Raw genomic sequence first — 25,726 nt, 5'->3', positions numbered from 1 at the left:
CTGACACCGACCACAAAGGTGTTTGCTTCTCCCTCAGCCACGCGGGCTCCTGGGCCTCCCGACACTCCCTTTCCTGGGACTCCTGACGGTCTGCTTCCCCAGGCTCTGGGCACTTAAGCTTCCTCTCAGTTCCCATCTACCCCAGTGAGAGTCCAGCACAGTCGAGCCCCTCTCTGACCTGCCCCTCCCTCCCTAATACTGATACCAGCTCAGGGATGTGATCCAGAGAAGCCTGGGGTGCCTACTGTAATACCTCTAACCCAGGGGTACAGACAACTTACAGCTCCAGCAACCCAGAGCCCTGGGCTGGGCGCCCTGGAGCAAAACCAGACTGATGTGGGGAAAGAACACTTGGGATAAGTGCCAACTCCCCCCCCCTTCCCCCTCAGATGAGAAAGGTGGGCAGCTTGGCAGGGACAAGGGGGTGACCTATCAATGCTGGCAAGAAAACTCTCTTTCTAGACCTGGAGGAGATATTCAGGGGCCATATTTCCTGCAGACAAGGCAATGGGCATTGTTTTTGCTTCCTTTTAATGTAAACAGAATACACAAACACATTAAAAACCCCAATATGACACAAGAGAACACACACAGATTCATATATATTTACAGACCCTTGCACACCAAGAAAAAAAAAAATGGCACCTCTGGTTAAGGGAAGCTTCTCTTCCTGTCCCAACCCCGTCCAAAACCAAACTGCTGAGGCAGCTGCAGGAGCCTCTGCAATTGCTTCTAGATGAAACTTAGCAAGAGGCTGGAATGACATCAGAAAGCCCCCAAAGCAAAACCAAGATTCTGACTTTCTGGCCTGGCTCTAATCGTAAGCCCTCCTCTTTGGCAAGCTGACATGCCAAGGATTTGTGTCTCAGGAAGAGTCAGCGTGACCCCTGAAATTCAGATGCAGCGGGTTCCCAGCCCATCCCAGGTTTTCCCAGCCTTGGGTGGAATGACAAATGAGCTGCAACCAACTATGTCCAAGAGAGGAGGGCGCGGAGGAGTGAAGGAAGAGAGGATCCCAAGCAGAGAGATGACCACTCACGAGCAGGACGCTGGGAATCAATGAGAGGTCAGATGCAGACTCCCCAGCCAACCCAGCACTGGCTGGGAAGGGCACAGTGGGGCTGTGCTGCCACCTGGAGGGGGATGGGAGCACTGCAGCAAGGAACCAGGACAGCCCCTGGGGTACCTGGAGATCACCCCTTCTTTCATTTTCAGTCTCTTGCCCAGGAGCCTCACTGCAGCAGCTCCTCCCAGGAAATGGGCTTGGAGAAGACCTCCCTTTCTAACCAGAGGTCGTAGTTCATCTGGAAGTCCTCAGGGAGGTCCACCCGCTGGCCCAGGACACTTTGCAGGCAGTTGTCCACAGGCAGGAAGTCGGGGTTGCTGTGGACCCGGTCGTACCGCCTGGCGTTGAAGCGCTCGATGTTGGCACGAAGGGCACACTCCTCTGCCTGGAAGTCCCAAGGCCGGGCATCAAGATCTAGGACAAAGCAGGAAGCCATGGTTAGGAGCCAAGCCCTTGTGGCAGCTCCCCTGGGGTTCACTGCAGCTTAGGGCCACGCCAGCCTGGGCTTGGAATGTTGACTGTCAACCAGGAGCGGGAAACCTCCGAGCCCCATCCTCGGGAAAACTGACAGGACTTCTTTCCTAGACACACAGGTAAGTCAGGTCAAAGGCGAAAAGCCAGAGCTACGGAGAAAGAGGCTACACTGCAGTTTATGTGGATCCAGTGAGGGAAAGCCAGGGGTACAACGTGCTTCTCTCAAAGTCACGCTCTCCCTGGCTCTCTGGGATCAGAGGCAGGAACCTGCAGATCCCCTCCTCTGCTTGTTCTCTCAATTCCCTGACCAGGTGCCGTGGGCCACCTTGGCTCTGCACAAATTCAGGGCGTTGGGCGTGCAGATGCAGCCATATGGTCCTGGTGCTGTGGCCGGGAATCGTAAGGGTGCGGGTAGCATGCTCAGGGGACACCGGGAAGACCCACTCTGCCAGGGAGGCCAAGGTGCGGAGGGGAGGAACACATGCAGATGCAGAACGATTAGGGGGTACGGGGAGGTGCGCTGCCGGGAGAGGGTACAAACTGGGGGAAAGCATGGCCAATGTGCACTGACTGTGCCCAGAGCCCTATAGGTGTGATGGAAGCTGGGCTGAGGGGAAGCTGGAACAGATTAGATGAGGACACGGAGGGACAAAGTGTGGGCCTTAAATACGTTAAGAGTTTGGCACTAATTCTTAGGGAAATCAGAAGCCAATGAAGGATTTTACTCAGGGAGGTACCACCACTGGATCTGTATTTTAAAAAGATCACTAGAGCCAAGTCTGAGGCACTGATGGAGAGAAAGGAACTGGCAGGGAATCCATCAGGAGCTGTGAGAATTTCAGTGACCAGAACCACGGCAGCTGCAGGGGGGAGAGAGGACGAGAGGACAGAGAAAGTCTTGTGACCATTTCTGGAGAAGGAAAGGGGAGGCTCAGAGAGGAATGGGTATGATCACAGATGCCAAGCCTGGCAGCTTCTCCAAGTCCTTCCCAGGGCTCCCATCCTGACGCTACAGAAGCAGGAGCTGGGCTCTTCCAGGTTACTCAGGGAAGCTTAGAGGGAAAGCTGTCACCTCCCCGTGCCCCTCCACCCCCGCCCCGCCTCGCCTCGTGGGGAGCCTCACCGTTGCCGTAAGCCCAGTCGTCGTTCAGCCGATGCCGCACCTTCTGGTAGATGGCAGACATCGTCTTCATGTTGCTCTTTCGCCACTGCCGCCCCAGATACTTGGTCTGCACCTTGAGCAGCTTCAGCACATAGAGCTGCATCATGGCCTGTTTCACCTTCAGGGCCCGCTTCAAGATGGGGGCTGACTTGAACACCACCAGCATCTGGGAAGGGTTAAAAGGGAGGCCCACGTTGAGGGCAGAAATAAATACCTGCACCACCACCATGCTGCCATCCCTTCTGGGGTTAGGGGCAGGGTGACCAACTGCTGCAGTTTCCCCCAGACTGAAGGGTTTCCTGGGACTTGGGACACTTCCACTGCTGAAACCAGGAAAGTCCCAGGCAAAGCTGGATGGCTGGTCATCCTAATTATGGGTCATTCTGGAATCTGAAGAAAGCTATGAATTCCTTCACCAGAAATATCCCTATGTGCACACATACACAATTTCAGAGGATTCACGGACCTCCCCGCCCCAAAGGGATCCACAGACTCAGGGTTAAGGAGACTCTCAGAACCTTGGTGGAGAACCAGCAGAGATTAAGAGGATACAGAAAATGCCTTCTACATATGTAGATTTGTTTCAGCACATGACTGAGCCTCTTCCAGCTTCCAGTTCAACTCATCAAGGCACCAGAGATCAGCCCTTAAAATGCAAGGATGTGGCTATAGGAAAGTTAGGTGGGGACCCCTGCCCCCTAACGTGAAGGGACCGGACAGCAGGTGGCACGCTGCTTTGAGCTCCAAGATTCATGCCTGCTGGCTGCGCTGACTCACCATCGTCCTCGAATGCTTCCATTTTGTCAGCTTGTTCAAGATCCGAAGCAGATTAATACAGGAAAAGAGGTTCCTCCAGCAAAACTGGTTATTGTCACCTGCTTCCTACAGGGAAAACCCAGGAACAATCATCTCTTGCACAGCTGCAGGTGCTCCGCAGTTTCCAAGGCCCTCCCATCTGTGACGTCAGCACTGCTCAGTCTCTCCACACGTGTACCAGGAACCCTCTCCTCCCCTCAGCCCAGGGGGACGTCCATCCCAGAAGCTGGCAGAGGGTAAGGGGTGCTCCCTAGAATTTTCCTGCAGGAAACATGGAGCATGATATTGGGGGCTGTGGCTCCTCAGAGCTGTGGCCCCAGAGAGTTCGAGTGTGGGGAGAGGGAAACAACTCAACCAGGTGAGCTCTGGGTCGGCAGCACCTGAAGACCACACTTCTGAAACAAGCCCTAAATCCAAATCTTCCCACTCTGCAGGGTCCGCCCCTCAGCCCTTCTATGCAATTACAGTGCTTCAAAAGCCCGGCACTTAACAGTGACCGCACCTGTGAAGAACCTCTACCCCTGTGAGGGGGAGGCAGGCTCTCCACCACAACCCTCACACCAAAGGGACCGCCGGGGAAGAGGCTAGTTACTCACCAGACTCTCGGCAGTCAGCTCCGGCAGCTCGTGCACCACGCACTGAGGGTAGTCTAGGACAGAGATGCTGCACAGGGCAAGAGAGCCCAGGCACCCGCCCTGAGCGAGGGCTGGAGTCTGGAGGAGCAGCTGCTGGCTCCTGGCCTCCCTCCCGCACTTGTGGGAGCAGAAGCAGTAATCGACCTTGTCCGCACCACCCCACTTTCCCCAGCTCTAAGACGGGGAAATACCTGCTACGAGTGAACTTGTAAGATCCCTCTGTAGCCAGAGACAAGCTCGTAATCTTGTAAGGGGTGGAGAGAGCACATTATCCCTCACAGCAATAAATCTGGAGCGGGGGGCGGACTTCTCAAGGCAATTAATTTATGCCAAGCCGCCACTGGAGACTGTGTCTGGCTAACAGCTCAGCTTGTGGTGTTATCACGCCGATGAGCTGTCAATGTCAAGTACAGCTGGCGCCAGGTGATGGGGTCGGGACAAGACATTATAGTGCACGGGGCCAAACTCCTTTGAGAGCAAGCGCCCAGCCAGTCCCCTCAAAAAAAAAGGGCACAGAAGGGCAGTGAGGGCGGTATTGGAGCCCAGGATGAGAACCCTGCCATCCAGCCATCCAGGCAAAGACAGACCGAGTCACCTGTCACTAGACTAGCTAGACTCAGGTTTGACAAACTGGTGCTCTCTATAGGCAGGCACCATGTCTCATTCATCTTCGGGTCCTGACGCCTGGCAGAGCACTGGCTTGTGGGTGCTGAACGGACTCAGTGGGAGAGGCCAGCTGGGAGCCCTGCCATCTGGCCATACCCACCCCTTCCTGATCCCTGGTCCTTATCACCTGTTCTTGGCAGTGATGTAAGACATAATGTTTTGATTGAAGAATTTCAGGATCAAAGGGATGCAGTTGGCAAACACCAGGTGCTGTGCCATATACTCAAACTGCAAGCAACAGGAAGAAATATAAGCATGCCCGTGGGACCTCACCCTCCTTCCTCCAGTGGTAAAAGGCCTTGGGAGGACTGTGTCTTAGAACATTCATGCAGAGCTCAAGGAGATTTGAAGGCCAAGGCCTCTGTTCTTTGGGGCTAGAGGAGCAGCACTGCCTGAGGCCCTGGCCCAGTGGACAGAAGGAAGGGGCTGCAGGTACCTGGTAGACGTGGTTCAACTTAAAGTGCTTGAGCAGCAGCAGCAGGACCGCAGAAATGGCCTTAACAATGACCTCTTTGTGGCGGTTCACATCCACTCCCAGCTTCATGCTCTGCAACACTGTGGTGCTAGAAGCACAATCACCCGGGTGGGCCCCCAGCAGGTGCAGCACCCTCCTCTCTGGTGGTCCCAGGAGAGACGGGATTCCTGAGCCTTCTCTGGGCGAAGCTCCCACCTCACCCCCACCCTACGGACATCTCAGAGGTTACGCCCAGCTCCACCCACCCACCTAACAAGCAATCTAGCTCAGCATAATTGATTTCTTCCTTGTGATGCCCCAAACACATTCTTAGCCTATTTCTTTGCTTTTCCTCCAAAACTGAACTTCTCATCTCAAGATCTCCCCTAAGCTTCTGCCACCATATGAACCTGTGCTCTTCAGAGTGTGTTCTGTGGAATACCAGTATATTGAGATGTTTCATATTATGGGGAAAAGGGGTTTTGGAGTCAGATAAATTTAGGAAGCATTTACTTAAATCAGTTTCTTGCAAATTTAGGAGCTCTCACTATAAATCTTTATAAGAGGAGATCGATATTTGACTGTGGAGGCTTTTTCCCAAGGACCATCACGATGGCCTGGTGCTCCATGACATTCCCTTCGGTGTTAGCCAACTCTGCCTCCTCCCTCACTTGGCTGTCACCACCAGACGCAAGGGGTCCACCCACCAGGGAACTGGCCTCAGAGCTGGGTGGTACTGGTAGGCAGGCAGGAGATCAAGTGCCCAGGTCCTTCTCAAAGCACAAAGTGATCTTAGTTCGTACTCTCACATCAAAAAGATGAGGTCCGTGCCCCAGGGAGGAAGAACCCCTAAGGATTTTACTATCACCCTGAGACATTCAAAAATATTCTGCATGCCAGTTCACTGGCAAATAGGAAAGAATCTACACGCAGCTCAGGTCCAGCTGTTGGCTGATTTTTGTCCAGAAGCTAAAACTGTACGTCCTGGATGTCCCAATCACATAGCTTTCAAAGGAGCCTTTGGGGAAATGTCAAACACAGTCCGATTCATTTTACAGAGGAGGAAGTGACTTTCACCAATTCACTCAGATACTCACTCAGCGGCAGAGTCTACACTAGAATCCAGGCCAACCAGATTAAGCCACCTCCCCAAGCAGTAAAACTGAGTATTTCACCCAGTACGTTTTCTTTCATCTGAGCCAGGAATACCCTAAACTTAATCTGCAGAGAAGTTGAGCCAAAACAACAGCAGCGGCAGCAACAACAAAAACAAAGAATGACAACAGCAAACAACCTAGCAAACAGTGGGACCAAAAGGCAAACACTTCCCCTTTCGCCTCTACCCTTCTGCCCCTGACCTGCTCCATTCATAGGAGCCATACACACTCAATACTCAAGACTTGATACTCACGGCATCTCCTCAGGCAGGACATCTGCTAGGATGTTGATTGAGTCCGTTTTGGCCTTTGAGGTGGGAGCTGCGGCCAGCAGGATCTTCAGAAGCGCAATCTGGGGAGGAGCAGACTGTTCAGACGGTGTGGATGAGAGGGGCCAGGGGCAGCACTAGGCCCTGAGAGGTGGTCCTTCTGGAGGTGCTCAGGCAGCAGGAGGAGGGGTTAAAGGACACTGGCGGGCATGCTCTCAAGGCCAGTGTTGTCGGGAGCGGACCCCATGGCAGGTAGAACACTCAGGAGAAGTGCACTCACCATGTACTGCGGCAGGCTGGGGAGCAAGCCTTGGTAGAGGGTTTCTGCAGGGACTTGCTCGACTTCCTCTTCTCCCTTTCAACAAAATGGGTAATAGGTACAAATACAAAGCCCGGTCCTGACGATGCTCTCCTGAGCCAGCTTGCTGGCTGGCTGGAGGAGAATCTGTAAGTATGGATGTAAATGATGATAATGATAGCAAACCTTGAATGATACAACGTGCCAGACACTTTACTTGTAAAAACACATTTAATCCTTACTACAACTCTATGGAGAAGGTACTATTGTCATTCCCATTTAAGAGGCTAGGAAACGAAAGCGGAAGGAGAGCCAGTACCTTGCCTAGGTCGCTACCCACTAAACGGATTCAGAGGAAGGTGGCCGGCCCAGAGTCTGTGCTCTTAAGCCCTGTACCTGACACTCGCCAGCCCTGCAGCGGGAGCCAGACTGGGAGCTTTTTGAGGGCAGGCCTGGGGCATTTTGCGGTCTAGGCCCAGCACAGTGCTGGGAACAGCTGGGATCCTACGGACTGAGGAAGGCCTCCAACTCACCCCTGAGAGAGGAGAGCGAAGGTACTCCTCCTCCATCTGCGCCTGGACCTCTGCAATCGACGTGTACTTGTGCTGGAGAGAGAGGGAACGAGGCGCCGGGGAAAACACCCCTCATTCTCTGGCCAAATGCCCACACCTGGCAAAGACCCCACACAATTTTCCTCAAACATCATCTTCTCAAAGAGCGCTAAGTCACCATACAGATCCCGAACAAAATCCCAAACCTGAAATATTTTTCTAAGTGGGCACCTACCTCTTAAAACCAGTGTAAAAAAGCACACGATAGATCAGGAAAAAAGCAAATTAAAGAAGAAAAGGGGTTTTGCAGATAGTGACAATGACAGGAGGAAAACAAAAGCAGAATCAAGCACCCAAGTACTCAGAATCAAGGACTCAAATGCTCAGAAAGCCCCTGCATGAAGCCCACTTGGTACCACAAATTTCAAAAACATATAAACATTTACATTCCAGACGTGCTATTAGGGGCCACACCTCTTCCCCACTCGTGCTGCTTCCTCCCAGGTGGAGGGACACGAGTGCACAGAGCACTCCTGGCCCCTCCCCGCCCCTCCCCCCACACTCACTCCTCCCCTCCCGGGCTGGCCAATACGGGAGGAGGAACAGGACAGTCTCAGCCCCTCTTTCTCTTCTCTCTTCAGAAAAAAGAAAAGCCTGTAAACTCTTCTGCTCCTTGACCAGGCTCAGCAGGGTTCTAGCACTGCCTGGTCTGGGTAGGCGAGTCTGCCTAACTCTGGAAGTGAGGTATCCGGACACCTATTTTTGTTGTGTTCTCATGCCTCATTCTCCAATCACTCCATGGGCAATAAAGCTGGCATTTCAATCTCCCTCTGCCTACTCCCCTAACTCAACTGCCTTAGAACTTGGGCAAGGAAAAGGCAGGCTACTTACTAAGCCCCTTAAAACCCAACTGTCAGGTAATATAATCTTTCATGAACCCCCAGTAAGTGCCCCAAACAAAACCTCAGTTAAAATAAGTAAAACGCATGAAAAACTGTTTTAAAGGATGCCGCCACTGTCCACCTGTTCCTCCACCCCCAGTTCCTTCAGGGAGACAGAAGTCTAAAAAGGCTTCTCCCAAAGGGCTGGTCTCACTTTACTCACTTGGGACCAACCTAGGCCAAAAGCTCACCCAAAGCCACCTACCTGCTTCAGAGTCTTGATGCTTTCGTGGATTGGCCTGGGCAGCCCCACCACTGTGTTTGTGTCACTGGAGAATAACAGAGGCCCTGTGTTAGGCCTGGGTCCCCACACACCAAAGGCTGGGAGGGTGACCCCACTACCTTTCATTAAAAGGAACTCGGATCACACTCACCTGCCCAGAGTGTAACCTATGAACTTGCTGCGGCTGGACTCGAGGAACACCTCGATGTCTTTCTCTCTGCCAAAGGAAAAGACTGCAGCTTTCTTAAATGTTATCTCAAGTCATCATGGTTAACAAAACACAGAATGTCCAGAAACTGTGAAGCCAAAAGAAAAAGTCTCCCACAATTGTTTTTCTTTTTGGAAAAAAGAAAATAAAAAAACTGAAATCTTCAGACTATTTTAAGGTCCTTCATAATGCTGTTGGATCAATAATCTAAAAATGTGTAACTAGTTTATTCATTAGATTAAGGTGATACATCAAACTTAAAAGCATACTTTATTCAGATATTAATAACAAGTTTGTCACAACAGAATTTCTCAGATATTCACAATTTTTACAATTAGAGCTGTAAGCTACTGATTTTTTCATATGAGTCATACTGTCCTGTCTCAGACAATCAGGCTAGCTTGCCTTTTCTGATGACTTGTTTTGTATTCCCACCACAGATCACTGAAAACTGGGGCTTTAGCCTGGATCAAGAAAATGACCCCTATATCTTTTCACATGTTCATCTATTTCTTAAGTTGGTGCCCTTTCAAACAGATACCATTTATATACATCCAGGAACCTTGACATCCACTGACTCACGCACATATATCTCAAACATCTTAATTATGGTTCTAAAGAAATTCTCCCTTAATCTATAATATTCTGTCAAAAATCATATACAGGGCTTCCCTGGTGGCTCAGTGGTTGAGAGTCCGCCTGCCGATGCAGGGGACACGGGCTCGTGCCCTGGTCCGGGAAGATCCCACAGGCCGTGGAGTGGCTGGGCCCGTGAGCCATGGCCGCTGAGCCTGCGCGTCGGGCGCCTGTGCTCCGCAACGGGAGAGGCCACAACAGTGAGAGGCCCGCGTACCGCAAAAAAAATCATATACAACCCCAGGGTGGGTGGAGATGGGTTCACTTAAATGTCCTTGTTTTAATTTTTTCCCGCTCCCTTTCACTAGTATCATGTCCAACCAAGAGCTAACCCACGTTACTGACTCAAGAGCCATATAAGGGCCTCTCTGTGCAAGGCCAGCACCCTGACACCCCCAGGGCCAGCACTGGGCACTTTAAGAGAGGCTCATCGCAGAGCCAAGGCCAGAATGGCCCTGCACAGGACCTCACGTGACAACTCAGGCCCGGTGCCAGGCGTGGGGATGTGACAACACTGGTTTCAGGAGCACAGAGTGTTGCGGAGGTCTGAGACTCACCTGACCTTGGGAGCCCACGGGAGCCCCTTTGGGCAGGTAAGCCTGTCAGTCTGGGGGTGCTGCAGTGGGGGAGGCATCACCTCATCCCGCTCAAGGGGGAATGTCTCCCCCTCCAGACTGCTGTCGTCATCGTTCTCCTCTTCCTCCTCTCGAGAGTCATCAGCCTTGTAGGGATCCCGCTCGTTGAAGGCATCCAAGTTGTCCTGCTTTATCAGAGCCTGAGAGCAGAGGGACGGGAGAGCAGACAAGTGCCAACTGACGAACTGGATAAAAAGGGGCATGGAGGCTAAAGAAGTGATCACACAGAAAGGTGGTAGGAAGAGAGCCAGGAGCAGTGGAAACCTGAGAGGAAGTCAAGGTTGGGCCCAAGTGACAAATCAGTCCTTGCCCAAGTCCCTCACAAGTGCCACATTCTGAGTGCCCACTATAAGCTGGGCCCTGGGCTGGGGACACAGTGTCCCTGCCCTAAAGGCATTCATTCTGACTTGCTGATCAGGGGAGACTTCAACAACCGTCCAACAACCTGGGGCTCATCCAGTGACTATGCCACTGCACCCGTGCACCTTGAGAACTCTCAGGAGTCGTAGGGACCTTGTCGCCCTCACCTTGTGCTCCCGACGGCCCCGTTTCTGCTGCTGCTCGATCAGGTCAGAGGCAGACGCTGGGGGAGAGGCGGCCCTCATGTTGCGGATGACTTTGATGCTGTCCTCAGGCAGCGGGGGGAGGCCCAGGATGGCACGCTTCTCGGCCTTCATGCTCTGCAGCTCCTCAAAGCCGCCCAGCGTGCACTGTGTCACAGACAGGCACAGAGCCAGGAAGACATGTCCGTAAGCGGGTCCCTGTCTGTGTCAAGCTCAAAAGCATCTGGCACACCGTGACCCATATCTTTAGAGACCCACACAACCTCCCAACAAGGGACTGAATGCACCCCCAGGAGAAACGAGCGACATCAACATGGGAGAGGAGCACAGGGGGCAAGGAGTGGAGATGCGCAGGCTGACTGAGCCTAGTGCAGAGGCACGCCTAGCTCTGTGTGTACAACGGACTCCTCGAGTGAGACAAAGGCCATCTGAAGAGCTTAACCCTTCAAGTTCCTAGAAAAGTAGGTGAGACTCAAATGCTTCAAAAGCTGTACATGCCAGTCTTTCAAAGTCAAATGGGGAATACACTGTTGGATGTTCAAGTTAAAAACCAACCAAACAAAAAACCCACCTTCATCTAAACATCCCCCTAGCAGCAAAACCTCAGCAGCGTTCAGCAACTTTAGGCTGCTCAGTTTCACTGTTTCTGAGCAATTCGGCTTTCCTCTCTGGCTTCAGTGAGGCTTCGTGGGGGTCAACAAGCTTATCTGGCCAACGTCAGATGTGTAGAGCACTCTAAGGAGGCCTAACCTCGCTGAGCCCTGGCTCCGCAGAGCTGGCCCATTGTGAAAGAGGGGAAGGTGAGTCCCAGCAAGAGCAGGAGTCCAGACCCCAGCTCCGCTGTCTCCCCAGGTCGCTCCTCCTGGAGGGAAGGGCTCCTGGTTTGGCCTGGGCCTGGCTGCTGACAGCGGCTCCCAAGCCAAGGGTGCTAGCCAGCCCACTCTGCTGGACCCACCCCTTCACTAGCTAGAGAAAGAGTCAGCTTTCACACCATACCCTGAGGAAAATGGAGGCACAGGACTCTTTCTTCTTTCAAGTGACATCTGACTGAGGGGGCCCCAATTACACCAGCTCTAATTTTGCCTCAAATCACTTTGCAAACTCCAGGTTCAAGAGCAGCGTGCCTGGAGAGACGTGTCCTATGACTGCAGAAAACAGCTTCCAGGAACCAGGGAGCCAACAGTCTATTCTGATTCAAAGGCCAAGTCCTCTTTGGCTGCAGTGAGGCCAAAGTGACACTTTTTTTGCCATCACCTTTCAGGAATCTTCTTTCAGAACTTTTTTTTAAACCAAAGCAATTATATATTCATATAATTCAATACTCAAAAGGATATACAGTGAAAACTCTCCCTCCTGCCCTGTCCCCTAGCACGGGAATTCCCCTTCAAGGACGCACTCACCAACACTGTCTTCCAGAGCAGCAAGAGAACCTTCTTCATGGGGAAGTGAGGGGCATGGCCACTGCAAAATTTGGTCACCATCCCAAACAGCATGATGGCAAATGGCTCGCTGTTGTACAGAGGGGAACCTGGGGTACACAAAGGTATCAGGGCCACAGGCAGGAACAGGACCCTCCCAAAGCCCTCCAGCCTCAATTCCCAGGCAGGGCCTTGAGCCAGGATCCCCAGAGTCCTACCCAGCTCAGCCCTGAAGGTCTGTCGCATCGTCCTCCATTCGGCCTTATCACCCTCACATTCCTGGTGAACGGTCTCCACAATCAGGTACATGATGTTTAGCAAGACCCTGGCGACAAAAGCCAGCTATAATGAAGCAGGATGGGGGGTCAGGGGAGCACCCCCTGGCTTCCTCACATCCCACACGACACGAGAAAGGCCTGCACACCAAGGCTGGCTGGGGGGGAGGGCTGTAATGTAAAAAAAACTACAAGAGTCCCACAGAGCACCTTGCGGTGGGTGCTTCCTTCTCTGTCTCTGGTGCTAAGGTTGGGACCAGATCGTCTTCCGTTTCTAGCAAAGTGCTTGCTCAAAGCAGGTGCTTAATAAGTGGCTGCTGAATGGATGGATATGAACAAGAACGGCCAAAAGCATTTACTACCCTGAGCTTCCCGGAATGAGAAAAACACAGAGGCAGGCGTGAGCTATGGAAGCCCGTGTTGGATCAGACAAAGCAGTGGATGATCAAGGTGAGAGCAAGGAAGTGTTTACCATGATGGAGGGGAAATCAGGAGCAAGCAGGGCGATGGCCAGGGACCATAACTACAGTGGGGAACACCACCAGTATCTAGCTGAAAACTTCCAAATTCACAGAAAGAGTCAGATTCTAATCCTTACAAAAATGGGAAGGTGTTCTTGTTCTTTAGCAGTTGCTATTACTTCCGGCACAGCCAGGAAACGTCATGAAGTTGTCAGGACTAACCCCACACAGACAGGCATCAAGCTTTGCACGGAAAGGCAGAAGCAGAAGGAGCCACCTCATGTGCTTTGTCCAAATACAAAATGCCACTCCACCGAGTTTCCCAGCAGCAGTGTGGGCAGGAGGCCACATTTCACTGTGGCTCTGTTAAGCATCTTCACCCTGGATTTCCGTTGGGAGTCTCAACCCAGGGCCCCACCTAGGGAGAGCCCTCAGTAGGGCCTACCGATCACACTGAGTCCATCACGCCTGCAAATTAGAGGGTGAGCACACACAGCAAGGAAACCCAAAGGTGCCCGCCCATGCCCTGCCCTGCCCTCGTTCTCCAGCTAGAGCTCAGGGAGTCTGGGCTTGCTGCTCGCCTCACCTCAGGTCCGTGCTATCAGCCAGGGAGATGGCCGGCTTCCTCACCGCACTGCTGCAGGCAGCACTGTTGCTGCAGGAGAGATGCGAGAGTCAGTGCCTTCCCCCAGGAAGGAAGAGAAATGGCTCCCCCGACAAGTGTCGCCCAACAGGGGGATAAAACCCTATGCTATGCGCTTAGATTGCAAAAGAACCCACAGGACCCAGTGGATAAGGACTCAAGCCCAAGACCAGACTGCCAAGGTTTGAATCTTGGCTCTAACACTTACTAGTTATGTGCCCCTGGGCACTCAACTTCTCGGTGCCATAGTTTCCTCATCTGCAAAATGGGGACGGTAATAGCAGCTAATTCATTAACATGAATTAGTACATGTAGTGTCCTTAGAACAACGCCTGGGACATATAAGCACGCAATGAGTGCTTTTATTATTGATGGTGTTTTCCTCAGACGAGCAGCAGCTGACCTGTCCACCAAGCAAAGGACTAGTGGAGACACAGGCTACAGCAGGCTTTGTTTGAGCCCATGTGTCAGACTTGTGCCTGGCTTCCTGCTGCGGGGAAACCTGTGGTGCAAACACAATGGAGTCTGAAGGTTCAAAATGAGAAGGCTTTTTATTTTTCTGAGGGGCACTGTGGGCCTGGGCAGGAGCTGCAGTGTCTGGCGAGCTCTCTGGTGTTCGCGGGCTGCGAGGCCCCTCACTGGTCTTCAACGTTTGGGTGAGCATCTCCCGTTATTCAAACTGGCTGGTTAGAACAGAACCCCAAGTGGCGCATATAACCCTCTCAAAAACCAGTTCTGCAAGCTCTGTCCCTCCGCCGCCCTTTCCCTACTTTAGCCCCTCAGAAGAACTCACTCTATTTCCATGTTCAGAAGCTCCACCAAAGCGTTGAACGTGCCCACCTCCAGGAGCAGAAAGATGTTGTAGCGCATCCAGGACTGCACCTCTGCCTCCGAGCTACACTCCCCGAAGGTGCCTGCAAACACAGGGCACAGCTCACTGAGCCCCTGTCCATATCTGACTGGGCAGCACCACTGAAGTGGGTGCCAGGGGTCCCTGGGTGTCCACTCAGACCTTGGGCAACGTAGAGGATCGCTCGAGCCACCTTCAGCCTCTTCTCCCTGGCAGTGACCTCCAAGCCGTCCAGGAGCCTCATAGCATGGGTGCGGTGCTGGTTGGTGTCCAGCTCAGTCCACTTCTTATCTGTCACTGCCGGGCAAGAGACCACTTACACTGGAGCCCACAAAAACCCTCACAGTGGGACGGACACCATGTCAACCCATCAAATTCAGGACTGCCACAGAACCAGAACACTCAGAAAGATAAATTACTCTCTATATAAGGGATGAGGTCACACTGCTGCCCTATGAATCTGAATTTCCAGCCTGAAACACTGCTTTTTTGTGTGCAATTTTAATCACATAAAGGTTTTTCCCCCCAATACTCACATTCTGAAAAGGCCCCACCGAGTACCTGCAAGCCCACCCTAAATGTCCCATCTGGCCTTGAATAATCATGGTTCAGCAGGTTTCTCAGGCCACTCCAGGATGACTTAAGTCATTCAGATGACTAAGAGAAGCCCTGCAGAGCTCTCATGATGCAAGTTGAAAGAGCCAAGAAGTGGGGGGAATCATCTCACCGTGCATCCGGAAGTCCTCCTCAAAGCATTTTCGATTCATCAGGAATTCTGGCCCTTCTGTATAGCTGTAAAGCTCTGTCAAGAACAAAGTGTCATCGTCTCCATGTCCACGTCCTACAGCAGGTGTCACATGTAGCAGAGAAGGTATGCTCCTAGACCCAGCTCTGTCCCTGAGTCACAGTGACTCCTGGACTGTGCTGTCTAATGACTGATGGGGTCTTAATGCTCTGATGTGCACAAAGCAGAGAATGCTGACTTCCCTTGCAGCCGATAACCAGATGCCAGTTAGGCATAAAGCCAGGCATTTCCAGTCCGACGTGCATCAACCCCACCATGCCATGCCACAGGATGACCGCCACCGTGAAAGTGTGTCTCGCAACTGGCTTGAGAATAGGGCCTGTGCTATGGAGGCATGAAATTCAACTCAGGCTGACTTCATATTACACGTGAGCAGCAGTGGCAGCGACAGATGGGCACAGATGCAGGCACACTTGCTGGCACTCCTCAGGACCCCTGTTCTAGGAGAGATCACTGTCAGGGGGACTGCATATGGCCAAGGAACATCAATGTCCACACTGGGACTGGGCCACAGCCAAGTAAGGTGATCATGCAGAGATGCTTCATAAAAGTAAAGGACAAGCCGAAGTTATGAGATACAAAGGGCTTGAACCCAATAATTGACATGTTTTACATATACACATCACTACTAGGACTATCTAGGGGGAAAAAATGAACTCCCAGATGACACTCACTCCTAATTTTATTAAAGACCAATAAGGAAAAACAGCACCCCCAAATAATACGAAGGCCTGTGCTTTACCTGAGAGCTCTGCAGCCCACTTGTCCGTGTCAGCATACTCAAACTCCAGGTCTGGAGACTCGGAATAGCCCTGCTGAGAAAAGGAGAGTTATGCAAAAGATCACTGTGTTTTCCAAAGGAACAAACACATATGCTTCCAGAGACACTGTTGTGTTACAGGACGTCCTTGCCTCTACTTTTCTGATGTTGTATCACAGTATATTGTCTCCTGGGAAGTTCAGGTCTCCCTAATAAGCCCTCTCAGAGCACCTTGCACTGCTCCTTCACAGCACTTATCATAATTCATAATCATATATGCGCATGTGTATCTGTTTAGTGTCTGCCTCTCCATGAGACTGCCAAGTTTCCCGAGAGTGGGAGTTTTGTCCATTTTGCTCACCAATGATTCCACAATGCCCAGCACACTACTTGGCATGAATGACTGACTGACTGAATGAATGAATAGCTTATAGTCAAATAAGTACTTGTTGGATGAATGAACACTGAAGCTTCCATGTTCTCTGTGCAGTGAAATGACCATTCCACATGGTGCTAAGATTTTGGAAGCCTCATTTCTTTCTGGCTAGTGGGCTACCAATAGCTCAGAAAAAAATGAGTATTGACACCCTCAGCCTTCCTGCCCTTCTCTCAAATTTCAGTGAGAACTGACAGAGAAGGCAGCGGCTGAACAGAAATGGGTTCCCTCCCACACACAGGAGAGACTATGACAAAGAGAATCTTTTTACTGCTGGGGATAGGTGAGTACTGAGAACACACCATCTTGGAAGCCCTGTTCTGGGAAAAGAGTTGAAGAGAAAGGTAGTCCTCGAACTTAATTACAATCTACTTGGGAAGACAAAGACCACCCACAAAGCGATATACGCACAAACAGTGAATAACGTGAAGAACTCTACGCCTTATTCGACGCAACAGAGTGCACACTCTCATAAGTTCCTGAGCTTCAGTTTCTTCATTTATGGAACGAGGATGACACAAATCTATCTTGAAGGTTTTTAAGGACTAATCAAAACTGTGTGGCACACGGTGGACTCTCATCAAATATCTGCCTCCCTGGCCTGCAGGCATTCCTCATGCTCCCAGCCTACTGATTTCAGCTATGACTCAGAAAAGAGCCACATCAGTATCTGTAAGAAAACAGATTTACGCAGGTCTCTCAGCTTAAATGTGTTCTCTGCCTGACCTTCCACGTGTTGCGTCTATATAGAAATTAAAGGGCAGAAAGAGCAAGTGCATTTAATGGCCACTATTTTAAAACTAGGACTCCTCTCATGATGAAAGTGGATTCACGCCTACCACTTTCATAATCCTCCATACTTGAAAAATTATTAAGAAGTCGCCACTGATGTGCAATAAGCCCACCATGCAAGGACTACTAAAACGTCAGTTTCATTGCTTTTTCAAGTCATTCACTTCAAGCTCAAAGTGTATCTGATTGTAACTTGCTAAATTTTGATGTTTTATCAGAGGTTTGCTCTTGCCAACAAAAACCAAAAGCTTGAGAGGAACTGATTTCACATGTCTAAAGATAGCGTCATCACTCTTTGGTATGACCTGGTACATTATGTCGGGACAATGAGGAATTCCCTCTCACCAATAAGCACCTGACTGCTAATCAGCCTCGGTGTCCTCTCAGGTGAAGAAAACCTCACAGTAAGTGCTCTGGGAACAAGGTGATTAAGAAGCCCTAAAGCGCTGCGACGTGCGTGTCTTCATTCATGAATTCTACAACGGAGGCAGTGGGAGTAATTCTTTAACTCGGGGTGAGGTGACTAGTCAGCTCCAGACTACTGTGTCTACGGAATGGGAGGAACAGCCCACTAGCAAGAGAAGAGGGATGCTGAGACCTAACGCATGTTTAAATATATATTTCTAATCTTTAACAGTTCAGCATCGGGCGCACTGGGCACACCAACCACCGGGCACTGTCAAACCGTGGCCTGAACCTGCAGTGGCTAAGGTCAGAGTGAACAGGACTGCTCACCCTCCTACTCTCGCAACCTCGAGGCGCACAGTGCATACTACTAGTGCTAATTAGCTCCGTCAGTCTTCCAGGTGCCTTCCCAACCCTCGCCAGTCCCTTCCCTGCCCACACACGCCGTCCGCCGCGGAACCCACGCGACCAGAAGCCGGAGATGACTAGGGGGTCTGGGGGTGCAGCCGCCCCGCCCTCTGGAGCGCACGCTGACCACTGACTCTTCACCCCGAACTGAGGCAGGGGGTGGATTCCCCAGGGGCTGGGACCCGGAGGTCGCGCTCACAGCCCCGGCCGCACAGGAGCAAACGAGCCGACAGCGGCTCGGGGAGGTTCTCCCGGTCTGCAAAGCTCAGGGCGGGGATCCCGCCTTCACGCCTCCGGCCTCGGGGAATGCCAGCCTTGCTTCCTGCACCTTTCGCTGTAAATGACAACTTCCCTGCCGAACCCTCCAGGAAACCCAGCCTGGACCCGAAAGTGGCCCCGGGCCCGGACCCCCTGCCGCCGCCTGCCTGGTGTTCGCCTCGCCCCCCGAAGCTCCTGACCTCCGAGTCTTTGCGCTGGTTGCGGTTGAACTCTCGGGCTTTGCCCCCGGGCACGAGGCTCCCGGCGGTCCGCGGTGCCCCAGTTGGAGGCTGCGCCGTTGCGGGCGGCGGAGGTGGCGGTGGCTGGGGCTGCTTGTTGTTCATAATCAGCAGGCCGGGACTGCCAACCGCCGGCTCCATCTTGGCTGCTCCACACCCCCGGCTCAATTCACAGACTGTAGCGGTGATGCAACTCTCGCGTGATTTCCTCCTGCAACGCTCCCTGGTCGCCATATTAAGTGTGGCGGCAAGTGGTAGAGCCATCTTGGCTGTCCAACATCTCGCGAGATTTCTTCTGTTTGAAATCTAGACCTTCTACGTCTTTTTAGTTTCTACCCTGTTTCTTTTCCAGTTTAGAGGTCGTTTTATCTGTGAAGGTTCCCTTAGCCCCTTCAGTCAGTTTAGTGCCCCTCCCCTTCCTTTAACATCGCTTTGCACTTGTCACTTTTACAGCCCTGTCCAAAGGTTGGGGGTATTGTAGTGAACAAAATGGACACGATCCCAGTCTTCACGAAGATTACATTCACGTGGGGGCGATGTGGGAAACAAATGAGTAAATCAATGAAACAATTACAGTTTTAACATTAATTAATCATTCATTCAACAAACATTTAATGAATGCCTCCTAGGCTCCAGGCAGTGCGATAGAATGGGGGACAAAATCAAGTTCCTGCACTAATGGTACATAACATAGAGCCTAGTGGAAGAGACAGACAATGCGGTCACAATTAGACAAATAAGTGCTGAGAAGAAATGAAAAGAAGTGTAAGGGATTGGAAGGTGACAGTGATGGGGGTGGGGGAGGTGCAGCAGGGCTATATTAGATAGGTTGCTCAGGGAAGGCAGGCCTGAGAGTGCGAGTTTGAATGAGTTCTCAAAGCAGTCAGGGAGGGCCACACCAAGATCCATGGAAGCAACACAGGCAGAAGGACCAGCTTAACTTCAGGAGCTCTGAGGTGCCGTGGCAGGAACTGAGTGAGCCAGGGGAAGAATAGTAGGAGATGAGGGCCATGTAAATGCAGGGGCCAGTTAAATACAGAGGCTTGAAAGGCATGGATCGGAGTTTGGATTTTATTCTAAGTGAAATGGAAAATCAGCAGAAGTTGTTAACCAGGCAGATGTAATGGTCTGATGTTTAAAAGACCAATCTGGCTGCTTTTGGAGAAGGGATTGGGAGAGTAGGTGCAAGAATAGGTGAGGGTAGACAGGTTAAGAGACTGTATAGGTGGAAATGATGGTGGTTTACACCGGGGCAGATCACTGGGTTGATATGGTATTTCTATATTATGTAGGTAGTTTCAACAGGATTTGCTGAAAGACTGGAATCCTATCAGCAGGATAGAAAGGAATAAAGGATGAGTCCCAGATTTTTGGCTTGAGCACTGGGTGGGTGGTTGTATTGCTTATTAAAACAGAGACGTCTGGGAGAAAGAAAAATGGGTTTAGGGGGAAGATCAAGATGTCTGTTTTGGACATGTCATGTTTGAGATGCCCATTTGACATCTTAGAGGTGATGTGTAATAATTACCTGTCACTATGTTGTGAAATCCTTAAAGGCACTTTATTCATCTTTGTCTCTCCAGAACTACATTTTGGCTGCTCCACACCCCCTGCTCAATTCTTGTAAAGTCATTGTGATGCAACTTTTGCATGATTTCTGCCAAGGTTCCACCTAGTAGGTGCTTTAAAGTCTTTGCGGCAAAATAATGAATAAGCCCAAAGCTGTTTTGCCGGCACTTCCTCCTACCTATCTTCCTATCTTTTGCCCCTGTTCCTTCTCAAATCCAATAATACACTTTATAAATAAGCATTTCATCCAAGCTGGGCTGGGTCAAGCTGATAGGAAAAACTAAGGAATTTGCAGGAAAAGGACCAATGCTGAGAGGCTTTTTAGATAATACCAGCAAATCCCACGCAGCCCAACACCTGACATCTAGTTTCAGTGACCACAGTTTGGTCAAGTTCTAAGGCTGACCAAAAGCTTAGAAGCTTTGGTCAAGTTCTAAGACTGACTACCACAAGTTCTATCACCCAACATAGCCAAAAATAAAATAAATAAATTTATTTAAAAAATAGTACAGAAATAGTATTCCATTGTTTATCCAGTTACCTGTTGATAGACACGTGGGTTGTTTCCAGTTGTTCTCACTTGTTCAAACTTATCAAGAAGTAAATGCCAGAGCTTCCCTGGTGGCGCAGTGGTTGAGAGTCCGCCTGTTGATGCAAGGGACACGGGTTCGTGCCCCGGTCCGGGAAGATCCCACATGCCGCGGAGTGGCTGGGCCCGTGGGCCATGGCCACTGAGACTGCGCGTCCGAATCCTGTGCTCCGCAACGGGAGAGGACGCAACGGTGAGAGGCTCGCGTACCGCCAAAGGAGCACAGCCCTGCCGACACCTTGATTTTGAACTTCTAGTCTCCAGAACTGAGAAGAAATAAATATCTGTTGTTTTAAGCCACCCAGCTGGTGGTACTTTGTTACAGCAGCCCTAGGAGACTAATACAAATGGCTTCAAATGTTTTAAATGTATTCGTTCGCTACTGCAATCAGCAGATGTTAAAGGAGCACTCTTTATGTGCCAGGCACTTGGCTAGGTATATCAAAGATAAATAAGACATGCTTCCTGCCTCCATTCCTAGAATGTGTCCATCAGGAAGGACAGCTATGTAAATACATGATTGCAGTACTTGGTTAGGATTGTGTATGAAGTTCAGTGGTGGCACAGTGGAGCTGGGAGAACCACGGACGGTTTTACAAGAGACCTTTATGCTTGGTTTGAAAGAAAGAGCTGAAATCAACCTCTGTGGGAATTCTGCTTGATTCTGCCACCACTAGTGCTATCACCCCTAACTAGTTCAAGGTATGTAGCAACCTGTTACTAGAATTCTCTCACCACAGACCAGTCAAAGTAATTTTTATGTTTATTTTCTTATTTTGGCTGTGCCGCACAGCTTGCGGGATCTCAGTTCTCTGCCCAGGGATTGAACCTGGGCCTCTGCAGTGAAAGCACTGAATCCTAACCGCTAGACGATCAGGGACCTCCCCGAAGTAATTTTTAAAACGCAACCAGATCATGCTACTCTGCTGAAAATATCGATGGGTTCTTATCACAATGAAAATAAAATCCAAACTCCTTTTCATCATACAGCCCCATAAAATCTGATCCCTCCTAACTTCAGTCTCATCTCCTTGTACAGTGGTCTCCTTGCTGTCTGTGAACACTGTCAGGTTTGTTCCCATCTTTGACTTTGCACTTGCTCTGCCCTCAGACCCAAGATCTTCCGTGGCTCCTCTTCCTTCAAGTCTCAGCTCACCTTTTGCAGGGAGCCTTCCCTGACCACCCTATTTAAAAAGCACCCCTCCCCCATCTATCTTATTACCTTTTTTAATTTATGGCACATACCACTAATTGGATTTGTCTATTTCTGCCTGGCTTCCACCCCCACCTTACCCTCCATCCCTGACACCACAGAATGTGTGGTCAGGAATCAGGGATCTTGTTTATACTGTTTGCTGCTTATACTGTTCACTGCTGTGTCCCTAGTGTACAGCACATAGGAAGTGTTCAGTACAGAAGAATGAAGAAAAACTTACTCTTTTAGTCTCATGCTTATCATGTCAGATCATATGTCCCTATGACTCTCTTTGGGATGATTCCCAAACTGTATTCTTATAATTTCATTTTATAGTCCCAGCCTATTCCCTCCCTGCAAAATTACACCTTCATCTTTATACCCTTTCTGAGCTGCCCTCTGTAGTATTGGAGCTATCTTTTTTTATTATTATTATTTTATTTATTTATGTATTATTTGGCTGTGCCGGGTCTTAGTTGCGGCACACGGGACCTTTTAGTTGTGGCATGCGAACTCTTAGTTGCGGCATGTGGAATCTAGTTCCCTGACCAGGGATTGAACCTGGGCCCCCTGCATTGGGAGCTCGGAGTCTCAGCCACTGGACCACCAGGGAAGTCCTGGAGCTATCTTAATCTCTAAAATTCTGTAGTCTTATTTAAGAATGCACTGAGATTTAGAAAAGTTGCCCAAAGTAACACAGCCATAAATGGTGTTTCTAGGATTTGAACTTAGATCTCTCTCTGACTAGAGGGCCTTTCTGGCTATGCTCCTATGGGGGCTTTTTGGTGAGTGGGAGGTAAAAATCCAGAATTAAAATAGGAGCCCTGTCCATTTGGACTAGAACTAGCAAACACTTATTATTTGTTTCTATAAAAAGAGCTGGGTGATATTTGTTTAAAGGAATTCTAAAAAGTAACTTTAGTTTTTTTTGGACTAAAGTTAATTTGCTTGTTATAAAGAAGAAAGTAAACATCTACCACCCAGAGACAACTGCTGTTAACATAAAGAACATTTTTATCCAGTATTTTTCTGTGCAGAAAGAAAATAATGTCATGTCATTTTCCTACACAAATCTTTCTCTGAATTTTGAAATAACTTCCTAATGTAATTATTAGATCAAAGCATATTGCCAACTTTTTTTCCAGAAAGGTGACCCCAATTTACATTTCCATGAGCAGCACGTGAGTGCCTTTTCATACCATGCCAATATTTTTGGTTTCCACTTCTTGGATTTTTCTTGATATTAAACTTGGAATATACATTTATTAGTCACCTACTATCTTCTATGACTTGTTTATATCCATTGACTATTTTTCTATTGGCAACTTAGTATATTTTAAATCAGTTTTTGAATTTTTATATTGATAATGAAAATTTTGTCATATTTGTGGCAAACTTCCCCTTTTTTGACTTATTTTTATTTTTAAATTTATTTATTTTATTTATTTATTTTTGGCTGCGTTGGGTCTTCCTTGCTGTGCACAGGCTTTTTCTAGTTGTGGTGAGCAGGGGCTACTCTTCGTTGCAGTGCGCGGGCTTCTCACTGCGGTAGCTTCTCTTGTTGCGGAGCACGGGTTCTACGCGCGTGGGCTTCACTAGTTGTGGCACGTAGGCTCAGTATTTGTGGCTCACGGACTCGAGAGCACAGGCTCAGTAGTTGTGATGCACGGGCTTAGCTGCTTCGCGGCTGTGGGATTTTCCTGGACCAGGGCTCGAACCTGTGTCCCCTGCATTGGCAAGCGGATTCCTAACCACTGCGCCACCAGGGAGGTCTGTTGACTTATTTTTAATAAAATGATGTTCTACCTGTACTGCTAAGCCGTTATCCTAATAAGTCTTATCTCTTTAATGATGTAGTCATCAGAGTGAATTTTTGTTAATAAAAGTTTTCAGCATTTTTAATTCTTCCACACAAACTTTTTGTCTTCAGCATACTAATTTGATAAAAAGCTTTCTCATTTTAATAAGTTGTATGGACTAATTGTCAATAACAAATTATAGCTAATTATCTCTGTGTATTTTAAATATATTGTAAGAGGAAGGTGACATAAGTACTTTTCCAGAATAGAACCAAAAATGTGAAATTGGAGGAAAAATTTTATGCTTGGAAAATATATTGAAAATGAATGACTTGAGAACTTCTGAGTGTACTTTCTAAGCGCTCTCACCATTAAAGCATTTGGCATGCAACCTATCCCCCTCCTGCAAACATCTTTAATTTTGTGATAATAACTCAAATTTTGTAGTCAGAAAAATGGAAAATAGGACCCATTTTACATGGCTTTTCTAAAATCTCTAAAATTTTAGAGAGAATTTATGTCTTGCAAACATTTAAGAGGATTTTTAATGGCTTATAATATTAACATAAAAGAGGACAATTTGAAGATAAAAGCAAACACATAGGTTACCTGAAATGTGTCGAACCAACATTTTCATTTTTCTTTCATCACAGTGAAAATACGCGAAATTCATTTTCAGAGAAAAACTTTCCAGAAGTGACTTCAAGAATTATTTGTGGTTGGCCTCAGTTCATTTCCATTTGAGGTGTAGTTTTAATAACTTTTTCAAGGCTTTCCACTTTTATTTCCCCATCAGTGGTGTTTTTAAATTTCCTTTTCGTCATTTTTTTGCTTGTTTTGTTAGGCTCCCTTAGAGCAGGATTCAAGTGGGCTGTGCAAGAAAAGCCATTGAAGATGTAAAAATAAAATTTTAGAATGTTTATTTTTAATCTTATTGTTTCAGATCCTAATTTTATTTATGTTATATGGAGTACATAAAATTATATGTATCTAATTCATAAATAAATGCATTACAAGTTTGGAGAAAAAAACAAAACAAAAACATGGTAGTTTTTCCAGCTGGGCTCTGTAGAAGGAAACTGGCATATACTGTGTGTCTATAGGGTGTCAGGTACTGGGCAAGATGCTTCACATCCATCCACTCCTAAATGCATGATGGGAGGCAAAGTGAGCCTATTTCTGGCAATCTCCATCTTAGCTCTGGCCAAGATATTGCTAGTCACTGAAGTGCTCAATGTTAAAGTCATGACTCCTGGAGCATCTACGGGCCAGGTCTTAACCTCCAGTTGCAGTGCCACGTGGAGTTCTCTTCATTAATGGCTATGAGAAGAGGACAAGATTAATAATATTTTAGTTAGTTAGTAAATTAATAAATAAGGCAAATAATATTAATCCTGTCTTCCAAAGGAATCAGTTAGCCTAACTCTGTCTCAGGTCAGATTAATTTATAATCTCCTAGCCTCTTACATACAGTATGGTTTGGTCAGAAGAGGATCCAAACATACATCAAAGGGCTGATTTGACATCTCACTTGGATGTCCATTAGCATTTCAAACTTAACATGTTACAAACAGAACTCTGGATTCTCCCTTTCTTGCCCCAAGCCTGCTGTTCTCCTGCTTTTCCTTATCTAAATCAATGGTATTACCAACCACCCATTTTTTCCTCAAGCCAAAACCAAGGAGACATCTTTTTTTTTTTAATTAATTAATTAATTTTTGGCTACGTTGGGCCTTTGTTGTTGCACGCAGGCTTTCTCTAGCTGCGGCCAGCAGGGGCTACTCTTCGTCGCAGTGTGTGGGCTTCTCACAACGTTGTGGTTGTGGGCGGTGACTTCTTTTATTGCCGAGCATGGGCTCTAGGCAAGTGGGCTTCAGTAGTTGTGGCACACAGGCTCAATAGTTGTGGCACACGGGCTCAGTAGTTGTGGCACGCAGGCTCAGTAGTTGTGGCACGCAGGCTCAGTAGTTGTGGCACATGGGCTTAGTTGCTCCGCTGCATGTGGCATCTTCCCGAACCAGGGATCGAACCCGTGTCCCCTGCATTGGCAGGCAGATTCTTATCCACTGC

The 25,726-nt window shown here is 49.1% G+C and overlaps 1 protein-coding gene across 2 annotated transcripts; it reads right to left on the bottom strand.

Annotated features, from left to right (window-relative positions):
- Positions 1-514: 514 nt before the first annotated feature.
- STRIP1 (striatin interacting protein 1) lies at positions 515-18,678 on the bottom strand. Of its 2 annotated transcripts, none has more exons than XM_067727191.1 (21): positions 18,466-18,678; positions 15,949-16,021; positions 15,129-15,203; positions 14,564-14,698; positions 14,345-14,465; positions 13,495-13,563; positions 12,391-12,497; positions 12,155-12,282; positions 10,719-10,901; positions 10,114-10,331; positions 8,864-8,929; positions 8,695-8,758; positions 7,531-7,602; positions 6,980-7,054; positions 6,685-6,782; positions 5,256-5,382; positions 4,947-5,047; positions 4,115-4,181; positions 3,480-3,584; positions 2,664-2,868; positions 515-1,480 (listed from the first exon to the last, which is right to left on the bottom strand). In XM_067727191.1, exons 1-21 carry the CDS (start codon positions 18,643-18,645, stop codon positions 1,233-1,235), a joined length of 2,517 nt encoding a protein of 838 aa, XP_067583292.1. In that variant the 5' UTR covers positions 18,646-18,678; the 3' UTR covers positions 515-1,232. The 2 variants fall into 2 exon arrangements, with proteins under 2 accessions (XP_067583292.1, XP_067583293.1); XM_067727192.1 differs by having other exon boundaries at positions 15,949-16,018.
- Positions 18,679-25,726: the final 7,048 nt, after the last annotated feature.

Source organism: Pseudorca crassidens, chromosome 2, assembly GCF_039906515.1.
Source record: "Pseudorca crassidens isolate mPseCra1 chromosome 2, mPseCra1.hap1, whole genome shotgun sequence".
NCBI lineage: Eukaryota > Metazoa > Chordata > Mammalia > Artiodactyla > Delphinidae > Pseudorca > Pseudorca crassidens.
This window is presented reverse-complemented; position numbering and strand designations above follow the sequence as displayed.

Excerpts from the sequence above, each read along its gene's own strand:
- STRIP1 (XM_067727191.1), bottom strand. The coding sequence starts at position 18,645 with ATGGAGCCGGCGGTTGGCAGTCCCGGCCTGCTGATTATGAACAACAAG. Across the intron at positions 12,498-13,494 it reads GCTGATAGCACGGACCTGAG|GGTCTTGCTAAACATCATGT; the intron begins GTGAGGCGAGCA and ends TTTTGTCGCCAG. Across the intron at positions 5,048-5,255 it reads AGTTGAACCACGTCTACCAG|TTTGAGTATATGGCACAGCA; the intron begins GTACCTGCAGCC and ends TGTTGCTTGCAG.